Below are 13794 nucleotides of genomic sequence, written 5' to 3'. Positions count from 1 at the left end.
CGTCTTCCGTTCACGCACCCCTAAGCTCAGGGCACAACACAGCAGCGAGCCTGACGGCTTAAGTTCAGCCCCTCAGGACCCCCATCCGAATTACAGCTATTTGATATGGAAATGGGGCACAAGAAAACAGGCACCCCGCCTCAGCCAATGGGGTTTAAAGACCCTCGAGGGCCTGAGAACAGAGAGAATCTTATTTCACACTCGTCTGACACCTCTACCAAATACTCTTTTATCTAAGGTTTAAAAGTAGAATGCGACTTGAAAATTCAGGGCAAAAGTGACATTTCTATCAGCTCAGAGAAAAAGGAACAATTTTCTTCACTGGAAAATGAGAAAGAAGAGTGTGTAGAAAGTATCTTTAGAAAATTTAGGCTCTCAGGGGATCCCTGGGAGGCTCGGTGGGTGAGCACCCACCTCGGGCTCAGGGCGTGACCCCAGGGTCCTGGGATCGAGTTCTGCATTGGGCTCCCTGCATGGAGCCTGCTTCTCCCTCTGCCTGTGTCTCTGCCTCTCTTTCTGTGTCTCATGAATAAATAAATAATCTTATATAAGAAAGAAAAAGAAAATTTAGGTTCTCATTTCTAGATGGTGGTAGTAGATTGATCCAGCTTGAGACTGGCCTGTTTCATGAGCTCAGCTCACATGATTCAGCAAAACTGTGTAAGATGCAACTCAAACAACCTGAGGAAACTTCTAGGGGGGAAAAAAAAAAAGCAAGGGGTAATTGGAAGAATGCAAACTAAAATGACTTTCTTACTTTGCTTCCTAGATGCAATGAGGTGGGCCTGCATTCTTGATTTGAAACAAGGACGAAGCTTGTACTGAGCAGAGCTCACATCTCCACCGGATCAAACAGAAGGTCACCGATACACAAGCTAACAAGTTCCCTTTATTGCCGTTATTGGAATTCAGAATAAAGTCCAAATGACTCCACCCATTCCAGGATGGAGCTGGAGCCAAACAAAACTTCAACAGCAGTTTCTTGGGGGGCTCGGGTGGTCGCGACCGTCACCGTATTTTCTCACGTGAACTAGCTGCTTAAGGGTCACGGTTTTGCACTGCACGGCGGTTGTCTGCCCTGATTATGAAAATGCTAGCGCTTCCATCAGGCCCAGAAACGGAACAGTGCAACGTCCTGTGTAAGAATCCGTAAGGGGAAACCCCCCTACAACAGAGTAGAGGCCAGAAGGGAGCTTTCGGAGGCACCAGTCCACGTGGATGCCAAGGACAGACCTCAACAGAGGAGCTGTCAACGGGACCAACTACAGGACCAACAGGAAAAAACGCACACTGCGGGATCCCTGGGTGGCTCAGCGGTTTGGCGCCTGCCTTTGGCCCAGGGCGCAAGCCCTGGAGTCCCAGGATGGAGTCTCACGTCGGGCTCCAGCATGGAGCCTGCTTCTCCCTCCTCCTGTGTCTCTGCCTCTCTATCTATCATAAATAAATAAATAAATCTTAAAAAAAAAAAAAAAAAAAAACACTGTGCCTCCTACGAGAAAGCCACTATCTCGGCAAGAGACCGTTGTCACCTCAAACTCCTGCCTTTCTCCAATGGGACTTACAGTCAAAACAACCCTAACCCAATTTCCTCCTCCTCCATAAAATAACGTTCCTCTCCTCTGCTTGTTGGACTTGCCTATGGATTTGCTGTAGCCTGCACGTCCCAAACTATAATTCTCTGCTAACCCCATATAAACCCATTTTTGCTGGTAAAATGACTGGTTTTAAGCTTAACAACTGAAATATCAGACTTTTTTTTCTAGATAGCACAAAATATACAGGGGCCAGGAATCAGGACAAAAATACCAATTAGAGGGTGTGTACAATGGAAAGGAAACACTGGAAACTTTTTTTTTAGGGTTCGGTAAGTACCATGTTAGGGGGACGGTAGCCCTGGCCACCAACAATTCTATTCCGGGTGCGCTTCGAGTTTTGTGATGCTTCGAGTAAAGCGCCACTGGAGTCCGTAACCCGGCCCCGCAAGTCAGAACTCGAGTGAAGTGAAATAGGACAGGTGCCTAACCTAACCACGTTAGGGGACGTGCTGACCTGACCGCCACGGCTCGACTGCGCTCAGCAGCATCATTTAAGATCCACAAACGGCCCAAACAGGGAGCACTTGAGCTTGTATGACCGGCACGGCCGTCCAGGCTTAAGTCACCCCACCAGCAAGCCGCAAAATCCTCATTCACTCCAGGTCTCGTGCCCGAGACTGTATGCAGAGCCAGTCGGCGAAGTGCCTGTCCTGGTCCTGGGCGCCTCTTCTACGCTCAGCTTCTGGGGGCGTGCAAGCTTCCCAGCAAAGAGCCGAGCAGGAGCAGAGCGGCCGGCGTGGCCCCGAGGCCCGCGACCCGGAGGAGCGAGCCCCAGCGTCCTGCGGGCGGCCCGAGGGAGGAGCACCCGCTGCTGGATTCTGGGGAGCACGCTCACGCACACGGAGTCCCTGAGCGCTCGGGAACAGAGCGGAGTCCGTGTATCTGTACTTTCTGGGTGATGACTTTCAGCCACACTAGTTACCTTGTCCAGACTCCGCAGCTTCCCCAAAATGCTCTACGACTCCACCCTTAACATGGCACACGGCGCACGTGGCACGTGCAGACCTTGCCTTCCAAGCCCCATAACCGTCACCTCCAGGTGTGTCTCCTGCCCCAGGCAGTCGACTCCTCAAAGGTGCAGATGAGGAGGCTTTTTCCACCTTTGTGGCCCAGTGTCCTCAGTGCCTGGCTTGCAGCAGACACACCATTTGGTGAATGAATGAATGACTGGGATTCTTTGATTTCTGCATACTAAAAATACACAAGGGCAGCCTGGGTGGCTCAGAGGTTTAGTGTCTGCCTCCAGCCCAGGGCGTGATCCTAGAGACCCGGGATCGAGTCCAACATCAGGCTCCCTGCATGGAGCCTGCTTCTCCCTCTGCCTGTGTCTCTGCCTCTCATGAATAAATAAAAATAAAATATTCTTAAAATAAATAAAAATACACAAGCCCTGACATCAAGCCTACTAACCCACGCAAGATACTAATGGTTGCTCCCGGCCAAGGCAGCCCAAGTCTGCGGGCCGTCGCCCAGTGCCTATGGCCTTCGAGCTGGAACAACACGGCCATTTAACGGGGGACATTAAAAAAAAAAAAAACAACACAAAGGTTCAGAGAGTTGACTGAAAGAGCCTTCAGAAAGCCCTCAGAGGACAACTGTCACTAGAAAAAAGCCAATTTGATCACAAGCTTACTCGGCCTTTACTATTTTAACAGTGGACAGTGGGTTATTCATCCAGTTCTTATTTTATCTTTGATTTTTTTTTTTTTTTTTTTAAGGATATATATAGTCACTGTTGGTTCTGGGTCGACAGTAACGGAATCCAGACAGGTTGAAAAGATCTTGCACTTACCCTCACAGGGCTTTCAGTTTACTCTGAGCCATTACGTCTCTATTTATCATATTTATATTGTATCTGAAACTGGGACTCAAAGCAGCACGTTAGGAGCAGCTTTAAGGTCAGCAAGGTTGACTTCAGCCCCCGTGCCTTCCAGAAATGTGTGTTCTCGGGCCCTTAACCCCTCTGAGTTCCCACACGAACGCCCCTCCTTCCAGGAATCCCACGCTGCGGCAGCGGTTAAGGAAACGCACAGTCAGCGCCGACCTCCTACGCGCACATCAAACCCACCCTTAAACCTCACGGCTGCCCCAAGACTCTCTTAAATTCACGCACACGCACCAAAGAAACGCATCCGCTATCGTGGATTCGAAGGCTCCCCCAAGCGGAGGACGGGGAGGACGGGGGGGAGCGGGGGGAGACGCCGCCGCCTCCTCCAGGCTTCCCCCAGACAAGCTCTAAGCCGACCAGAGGAGGCATCGCCTCACTCTCCGCCTCGTTGTCCCCAGGGCCCCTGAGGTCCGGGACAGCCACGTTCACGCCCCGTGTACCCCGTTCATGTCTGGCCACCCGGCCCCAGGCCCCGTTGTCCTCTCCCACCACTAGATCACCAACTACTCGACGGCGGGGACAGACGGCCTCACGCGCCCTGCATCCCACGACCCTGCTGGCGACCCTGCTGGCACGCGGCCGGCCCCGCCGACGCTCCTGGGCTCCGACTGAAGGACGGGCCCCGCCAAGCAGCGGACAAGTGAGCAGAACTGAATGACGTAGAGGAAAAGGCACAGCCCAGCCCCGCGTGCGACCAAGCCATGTGGCTCTGCCTCCTGTTCCGAGGAAACTTCCCGGACGCTCGAGGTCTGGGACGGCAGCTGCCCCCGACGCTGCGGCTCAGCAGGCCTGCCATCCCGCTGATGCTGGATCGGGACGGATCACAGCCACGGCGCCCACGGGGGAATTCAGTCCCGAGGGCACGTGGACCCTGGAGAACAAAGCACACGCGGTGAGGGACACCTGACAGGTAATCCAGGGAGGTACACGGAGTAGGAGGGATCCGGCTGCTCCCGCCATGCAGCCCGGGTGCAGGCCGTGCCCCCATCGCTTGGCACCGGCCACCCGGCACACGGAGCCCCCGGAGCTCAGCGCCGCCCTCAGAGGCCGCGGCCCGGCCCGCTTACTGCGAGGTCCCTGGGGCTCTGGCCCCGAGATGGCCGGTCCCGGCCCTCGGCCCTCCCAGGGGACTCCGGGCCCCACAGCCTCACGCCACCTGCCTCAATTACTCACGATCTTGGAATCAGCAAAGGCGCTCGGGAATCGCCGAGCAAGCAGCCAGACCCCCAAGCGCCTGGAGCAGGGGCGCTGCTGCCCAACCCTTGCCTGACCCCACAGAGAACATCACAGGCGTGTCCCACTCAGGGACGCTCCCGCTACGGGACCAAGTCAGGGACCGCGGGGCTGGTGACGGGAGAAGCGCCAACCCCGGGCCATCTGCCCGCCACGGCCTCCGTCAGGAGCCCACTCGCCCTCTGAGCACAGTATCCCCGGGCACCTTGCGGTGGCAAGTGACCCGGGGAGCCGGGACGACTAGGGGCCCATTACACGCCATCACTCCATGAACGCCCCCACTGTCCCCTCTGCAGTGTCAGCCCAGCGAGCGCCAGGGCGGCTCCCCCTGGGCCAGGCATCGAGGCCGCCAAGTCGTGCGCCTGCCCCAGGAGCCACGATGGCAGCGGGCAAGTCGGACCCGCCCGGCAGGAGCGCGACAAACCGTGCAAGGCTGCCACGAGCCTCGCGTCCTCCCACGGCCAGGCCTCTGCAGGCCGGAACTCCGTCGGGGGCCCGATGAGCCCGACAGAGAACCCCTACTGTCCCACAGTAGGAAGATCAAACCAGGTAGAGTGGCTTCCCACGGCCCCGGGTGACGCGGGCCTGCAAGGACACAGAGGAGGTGGGGCTCCAGAACACCTCGGAGGCCCGGAATCCCAGGCGGAGAGGAGCCTGGGGAGCACCTGCCATGCTGGGGAGCACCTCGAGCCAAGGTGTGACAGTGGGGGGGTGGGTCCTGGGGGCAGGGACCAAGCGAGGAGACAGGAGAGGAGAGGTGTCTGGACAAGCCGCGGACAGCCTCGAGGAGAGGGCTGGGAGGGTCGGAGGTTAGGACAATGGGGGGACCCCAACGACAAACACAGCAGAAGAGCCTCCCAAGTGGGACTGATGGTCTGGAATACCGTGACGGGGCTTTGAGGGGAAACTGAGGCACAGGGTGAAACCCACAATCTTATACCTTTTGTGGGGCTTTTAAAGATTTTATTTATTTACTCACAAGACACAGAGAGAGGCAGAGACACAGGCAGAGGGAGAAGCAGGCTCCCCGCATGCGGGACTCGATCCCGGGACTCCGGGGTCACACCCTGGGCTGACGGCAGATGCTCCACCACTGAGCCACCCGGGCCCCCAATCTTATATCTTTTAATACTTCAAAAGCACCCAGAGGAAAGACGGCGAAGGCTGAGGCCAGAACGTGGGCCCGGGGCAACGACGGCGGCCCGTCTGCGGGGACGGCGGCGAGGAGCGCAGGCCGAGCTGTGGCGCCCTCTGCTAGGCCACAAGGCCACAGGCCGTCCTCCCGGCGGGACGGACACCGAGCTATCACACGTGGGGTCCGAAGGAGCGGGGGTCTAGAGCCACAGGAGGACGCCGAGGCCGGGCCTTCGGGACGGGCGGGCCTCTCCGGGCCTCTGGGGCCGAGAAACCTCCCGAGGGAGGAGAGGAAAGCTCCCGTCCACAGTGTCGCAAGGGGGGGCTCCAGGCAGGCCCCGGGCCCCTGGGGCCATTCAGGAGGGGCTGCGGCCAGCCAGGCGGATCACGGGCGGGGAGCACGGACACTCGAGGGGACCCCGGCCCGGGCGACAGCAGCTGTTCAGCCCGCGACGTGTGGGCCAAGCTCTCGGTGGGCCACTTCCGCGCCTACCGGCCCCAACAGAAAGACTCCCGAAAGCGGGATTCGGAGCCGGCAGCCTCCAGCTCCACCAGAGCAGCTTTCCAACTCCTCGGCCGTGGCCACAAAGCCTCGGCCGGGCCACAAAGCACCGAAGCCCGGCCACCCGGCGTGAAAGCAGCTCAACGGGGACCCGGAAAGTCACAGACCGCCCGGACAGTCCCAGAGCAAATGCTTTCTAGAAAGCCAGCGAGTACGAAACTCAAAACTCCTGGTGGGAAGGGGCTCGGAGAGGCAAGCGAGGGGTGCCACGAACCCAGCCGGTGGCCCCACGGTCCCCGGTCCCCACGGCCCCAGTAGCCAGCAACGGGATGATGCCCGGGTGGTAAGGCCCTGGGGCCCCCCGAGTCCAGGCTCCTAACATCCTGGTCCTCGGGCTTCTGGACCGAACCGGCCCCCGAGCTTCACCAGGCATCAGTCCTTGGGGACAGCGAGTCCCAGTCACTCAAGACAGCCAGCGGTCACTAAGATGTGGTTTCCTCGAAGAGCCGTGAAGGCTGACAGTGCCGGGGATGGAGAGGGCCAGGGGGCGCAGCCAGCTCACAGCTGTTCACCCGATCCACCCCCTTGGCACGCGGGCCCCCACCCCCGGCCTCCCCAAGAGGACATGGGGCGGCACAGACCTGAGCAATCATGCTGGGCCCGTGGAGCCAATCTGTGTCCTATCACCTTCTCCTTAGGTATCCTACTGCGTCCTCCTGCACCACAAAGGATTTCCCGAAGGGTAGATGGAAAGACCTTCCATCTTTCTGCCACCGCGAAGCAGTCATCCTCTTTGCCATCCCTCATAGAAATAAAAATAAAACTCCATTGTTACTTAGTATTCCCATCTAAATCCAAGCCTTCTCTCGCCCTGTTCCCAATGACTGCAAAGTTTCATCTGGTCATAAACTCAACTACCTACGTTTCCTTGAAAGATTTATTTATACTTCTAGCTGGAAACGAGACAATAATTGCTTCTATCCTCTCAATTCAAAAGACCACATGCACTGTCCTCAAATCCCATACCACGAACGCTGAAGATTATGAATAAGAGGAATGTCTATTTGCTCACGACTACTAAAGGAGTAACTAGACTCTTGCACGGAGAACAATCAGCTCATTCTTGACCTACCATCCTATTTATCTTTCTATTCTCAAAGCTAATTGCTTCTATAAGCACGCCAATTTGCCCTGATTATAGGATTCTTAATAAATGAATGTTGTTTACATTTCACAAGTGTATTTGAATTTCGCTCCGGGAAGCCAAGCTCATCAAGTCTTTGTAAGTGGTAAACCAGAGATCAAAGCAAAAGGCCTGCATTGAACCAACAAACAATTAGGCTTGAGAATAGAGGCCTAAGCAAAAAATACAATTGATTTATTGATTTTCCTACCCCAGAAGTACACCTCAGGGTCACTGCTCACGCTCCGGCTGTATGCAGAACTTGCTCTGCAGATCTCCACCCTGATTACTTGACGATCGTTTCCTAGTTAATAAGTCTAACATTCAACAGGCTTTGATCCATTTCTTCCGTATTTCTCATCTTGGTGCTGTTGGTTGAATCAATCTTTAAGAGGTTTTTTTGTTTTACCAAACCCTTCCTCATTGTGCCTAATCTCCACACCATTTTTGGTTCCTTTTAAACAATTCCTTTCCAAAAAATTAAAATTAAAAAAAATTAAAGATAAACAATTCCTTTCCTACTCTACCCATCTGACCGACCCAGGCAGGTATACTTCTCGAGGCTCCCGGGTGATGCGGCCTCGTGCGAGGACGACGGTTTCGGCTTGTCAATCCCGTCATTATCCCGCCTTTGATAAAGTGTTCAGCCAAACTTCCGTGGGGGGGGGGGGGGGGTGCAGAGGGGGAAGGAAAACAAGGCGAATAAGTCAGGTTCATGAGCAAATCCTCAATGCAGGGCAGGCCCTTCAGGTACAGGCACACTTTAGTGCCCAACACCGGGCACAGAGCCAAAACGCCCACAGCCCGACACCTTCCCCAAGCCAAGGAGCTCTAGTGTGAGCCAGGCAGGGGAACCATCTACGCCCAGGCCAGGCAAGAGGGATTGTCTCTGGCAACAGAGGGCAGGGTTTCAATGCCTCAAAGTCTCAGGTCCCGAGGCAGCGGGGAGAGGGGCTCACGCACAGCAACCTGTCCTCACACAACAACGTGGACGAGGCTCCGTGAATCCAGTCACTCAGGTCGGTTACAGGAACACCAAAAACTGCGGCGAGAGGAACCCGGGGCGGGTCCTCCCAACTACAGAACGTGGGATAAGGTGACCGTGCGTGAGCTCCGCCACCGGGCAAGGGATTTTCGTTTTGTGGGTTTTGTCAGTTTGTTTTTTAAGACGGTGAAAAGAACAAACACTCCTACTGTTGACAAGTGCCCTTCAGGCTCAAGGGGGGACCCCCGCATCCTGGACCTTCGCTGCATCACAGCTCTCCCGCCGTCCGGCTCTCCAGCGGCAAACGCACACTCCTTGGTGGTGTGCCGAGAGAGAGGCTTCTGGAAGAGGACAGAGTAAGTGGAAAGAGGAAGACCACCGGCAGTGTGAGCAGACCCATCTTAGAGGAGGAATGAGGGATGCGCCATCTGCAGTACTCGGTAGATCAGAGCTAATAGGTGCACGCGGCCTCCCTATGGAGACCAGTCCTTGTGGCCGGGAAAGGGAAGAGGGAAGAAACAGCCCACGTTTTATTTTATTTTAAAGATTTTATTTATTTATTCATGAGAGAAAGAGGAGACTCCCAGATACCAGCACCTTCTTGCAGAGTCCCGATGATCATCTAGAATCAGGGCTTCTGCCGTCGGCCACTTTCGTGGCACCTCTTTACTTGCTTAAATAGAAGGAAGCTCACTGCGCCTTGCCCTTTTGCCCCAGGCCCCAAGCAACAGCTTTTATGAAGTCAAATAAATTTCCGGGGGGGGGGGGGGGGGGGGGGGGACAAAAAACCATGAGCCTACACTTATTTTTTTTTTTTTTCTTGAGCCCAGGAGGAAGCTACACGGGGAACCCTTCCCCAGATGCAAGGACTCTAGGTCTAGTACCTGCAGGTGGCCAGCTCACCTCAAGGAGGGGACCATTCAAGCCAGTATTGCACCAGCGGTGTCTTGGTTTTGCAAATAACTTCTAATCGCCAACATTTTTCTTACAGCTTCTGTGCGTGACTCGAACGAGAGCTCACTGCTGGCCTGACACCTCGAAATGGTAAATGATACTTTTCCTTAAGCTTATGTAACTTTCAGTCACCGACCCTGGAAGCTCTGCTCTCCGGACCGCAGCAGAATGCAGCTACGCACTTTCTGCACAAAGCTCTCCAAAATGCAAAGTCGGCTAATGGAACACGGTGTGGTATGTTCTGGAAATTTTACACTGTCAAGTGCTATGACCTAAAAAAAAAAAAAATCTCTGAGCAATCTCGTAACAGTTCTATCCAATTTTATTCCGATTTACAGAAGAAGAAAATCAAGGACCAGAGGAAGAGCTTAACTTGCTCAACCTAGTGCAGCTGATATATTCTAGCACCTAGGCCTCCTGCCTCCCAGGCCAGGGCTATTTGCTAAATGAGAGGCCACAAGCAAAAGTAATTCTTATCACCTAAGGATGTAAGGGTACGCATACCTTTTCTTCCCAAAAAGTCATCAGTTTGTGTTGCTGCCAGTCTCCGTCTGTAGCCAAACATTCATATTCGGAATGAATGTGGTCTACTTCTTTGGTCTACTTCTATGCGAAGATATCCAAATATATTGGCATTACGGGGGGTGGGATGCACCCCAATAAGAAGCATATATTCCCAGGTTTGGTGAAATAGACCGGCTCAGGGATTAGTACCTAGGAGGAGACTGAAAGGGCTCTAAATCCCAACACCCGCCACCCACCCTTCTCTACCTCCTTTCCCTAATAGGAGAAAGGACGTGAGACAAATCGGCAAGCATCTGTCGATGACCTAACCACACTCTCACCCATCCATCTGCTCGGCAGACCTCATGGCAAAGGCTCTTCTTGGAAATGGTTAAAAGGGAACACCTTGCAGAGGGAAATAAATGTTGAAACTTGACTTTCCTTGTCCTTTCACAAGTAATTACATTTGGAGTACATGCATCGTACTGACAGACTGTCTCTTTCTTTCCTCTGATTTGGAAATCCTAAACTCCGGACCAGGTCTACCTGAGTAGAAAAACCTGAAGAGCACACTTTTAGACCGAATCACTAACGCCATGCCCGAAAAACAGAACAGCACAGTGAAGATGCCAAAAGGTCTCACCTTCAAACAAACAAACAAACAAAAAAAGGTCTCACCTTGAATGTGAAACATCAAGCACTTCTAAGATATTTTTGCCAATTTTATAGTTTGAAACTAGCATTTATTAGATTAAGGGATTTTTTTTTTTAAAACAGTTTTACTGCTAGCTCCAGGCATATGTTTTTCTCCTTCCCAGTTCAAGGGCCTCAGGAAGTACAACACATAATATGTGGGGTGTGGACAGAGATCCAAATCGGAGTTAAAAATCCTCCTAGATCGGCCATTCAACAACTGGATGACTTTGGCAACTTAGGTAATTTTACTTCCTAGAATCACTGTGAGGATTAAATGAATATGTAAACATAAAGTATACACTCATCGTAGGTTCTCAGAAAACGTTCCCACTTCTTCCTAAAGCAGAATCACTACATTCAACCTCAGGGCAAGGAGGGGAAAAAAACGGAAGAAATCGACTCAAATTAATCGCACACCAAAGAAGTTCCCAGTATCAAACATACGATAATACTGCCCTAAACCATCACTTTCTAACCGGTCTTCTTCAGTCTGTTTGCGAATCAGCCTGATATCTGATATACCAGCTCGTACAGAGAGCTCAAAATTACCCTTTCCTCTGACATTCAAACAAAGAATCCTCAGGACAGCTCCTTGACAAAGGCATTAGGGGGCTTACATTCTAGATGTAGACAATGACTTCAAGCCAAAAATCAGTGAATGGATGGAAAGTCTAACATAGAAAGAAGCATTCTTGGACAGAGACCACCACTGATTCACCTGCCCCAAAATAAACTTCATAGCATCATCTCTGAAAATAAAGGACACGGGCTGTGTGTGTTCCCAATATTTAGGCAACGTTTAACACAATGGAGAACCACGTGGATGTTTAATTATAAATGTGTAGGACCCCAAAAAGTAGACACGCCAATGTTACCTGTAAAATATGTGACATGTATACACCCTAAAGGAATAAAACTAGATGACTGAATTATAATTTGTGAAATACTTCCACCAAATAATGTAACAAAAACAATCACCCATGTGTGTGCAAAGGCGCAGGCCCTTAGAGCTCAACCTGAAAGGTAGGTACAAGGATGCAAATAGTTAAATGTATACAAGGAGTCAGGAGTGTTTTCCCACAAATGTGTTCCTAACTATTACAAGTTTAAGAAGACGGAGAGTCTCTTTAGGAAGATTAAGCTCCTAAGATTTGGAACCGATTTGTACTAGTCTTTAATTACAGAAGTTTGGCAATTCAAATGTATTTGAAAAAAAATTTTCCCCGTAAATAAAAGTACTACTTTTTAGAGTTTACCCGTGCACTGATTTCAATTCTGTAATCTTTTACCCTCTCTTTTCCATTTGTATCAATTGATTTTCTAGATTTATACCACTTAACCCATTTAGAGTGATGAATGGGTCGGGGAACAGTCACTGAGTAGGTCTGGTCTCAAGATTTCCCAGAAATAGATGGAGCTCTGTCATTTTAATTTTTACTTCCTCTTTCCCAACGCTTTAAATATTCTAGAGCTGGAGGGTGGAACTGTTTTCCATGCCCTAAATGTCTCATTAATTATGGATGTAAGCCACGCTGACAACGGGGTGCTTGTACGCTTTCCTGTACGGTACTACTATCTGGTTTTCCTCCCCAAACATCTCCGTGATGTTCATCAGATACGGAAATAAAGCTAGCGTCAGTAATGCCAACACGATCCCTGTTGCCCTGGGGTGAAGGATTTCTCTGCTTTAAAACTTGCCACCTAAAGTTTGTCCTTGTAGCCTGATCTCTAGACTACCATGGTTTGGGTTGATCTCTTAATGCATTTGTGAGAAAAGCAAAGTTGAGGGTGTCACATGGACAAGCGCCCTCACCCTGGACTTGTGTCGGCCCTATACAGGGCCTCCTTTAGGCTCTTGGAGGTCTCCAAAGAGCAGCTGGGGCCGACTGGGGACAGTCACCGTCCGCAGCACATGGACGTCCAAGGGCATCACTCACCAGAGTGCCCCCGAGCTGAGGCTTTCCCAACAGCTTGGTCTCCATTCAACGAAGGTCAGCCTGATACTTGTGTGTGTGTGTTGTTTATTTTGAGAGACTCACAATGTCGTAAACAATTAAGAGCCGCATCCCGTAACCGCGTGTGACCTGCGGGAGGGCCTAAGTAGCCACAACCACCCCCCCCCCCGCCCCAGCGGGCTTGTGATGGAGAATCACGACCGTGTGCACACGGCGTCGTGCCGGCGACTCTCGGTACAGACCCGCCGTGTAACGCGGACGCGTTTTTCTACAGGTGAGGCCGCTTCGCCGGGGGTCGCCGGGGGTCCCTGGGAGCTCCAGGCCGCGGCCCGGTCCGGCAGGTCCTGAGCCCTCCGCGCCCGGGCGCACACACGCGCGCACACACCCCCGTGCACGCACCCGAGTACACGCGCGCCCCGCGGGGAGGCACACCGGGAGCCCGAGCCCCGGGCAGGAGGGGAGAACCGCGCGCTGGGACGGAGGGCCCCGAGCGGAGGTGCTGGTGCCCGGCCCGGGGGGCCCGGGGGTCCCGGGGGGCCCGGGGGGCGGCCCCTCCTGCTCCTCCTGCCCCTCCTGCCCCCAGGCCCGGGCGGGGACCCACAGGAGCGAGGGGCGGGGCGCGGTCCGGGGCCCCCAGCACCCCGGGCGGCCCCCGAGCTCGCAGGTGTGCGGACCGCGGGGGAGCGGGGAGGGCGGGGGGCGGCCGGGTCCCGGCGCCGCGAGAGCTCAGCACCCGGGCGGGCCGCGGCCTCCCCGCCCCCCCCGCCCGCAGCCCCCCGGCCGCTCCGCACGGGCGCGCGCTGTGCCGGGACTCGGGGGTTTTCCGAACAAAAAGCCCGAGCGCCCCCCCCGCGCCCCGGGCACACGCGCGGACCCGCTGCTCCCGCCAGACAATGGGCCCCGCGCGGCCCGGCCGCACCCCGGCCGCACCCCGACCGCGGAGGGCTCCCCGGGGGGAGGGGGAGGGGGAGGGGGACGGGGCGGGGACGCGCGGACACGCGGGGACACTCACCAGCACGACGGCGAAGCGCTCCTCCAGCTCCCCCGGCTCCGGCATCGGCAGCTTGAGGGGCGCGCTGTGTGCCCGCGGGTCGCCCTGCGGCGAGTCCAGGCTCCCCGCGTTGCCCATGGCGCCGCCCCCGCCCGCCGCGCAGCTCCCGGCCCC

General features: G+C 54.3%; 1 protein-coding gene across 1 annotated transcript in view; it reads right to left on the bottom strand.

The window, feature by feature from the left end:
• Positions 1 to 13790, bottom strand: part of FMNL2 (formin like 2) — a 261397-nt gene extending 247607 nt beyond the window's left edge. Inside the window, 1 exon segment of the mRNA XM_038565210.1 lies at positions 13642 to 13790. Within this exon segment, the coding sequence (XP_038421138.1) occupies positions 13642 to 13758 (117 nt within the window). The 5' untranslated portion in view covers positions 13759 to 13790.
• Between the last annotated feature and the right edge of the window lie 4 nt (positions 13791 to 13794).

Source organism: Canis lupus, chromosome 19, assembly GCF_011100685.1.
Source record: "Canis lupus familiaris isolate Mischka breed German Shepherd chromosome 19, alternate assembly UU_Cfam_GSD_1.0, whole genome shotgun sequence".
Lineage (NCBI taxonomy): Eukaryota > Metazoa > Chordata > Mammalia > Carnivora > Canidae > Canis > Canis lupus.
Note: the sequence above shows the minus strand (reverse complement) of the source record. Positions and strands in the feature narration are given on the sequence as shown.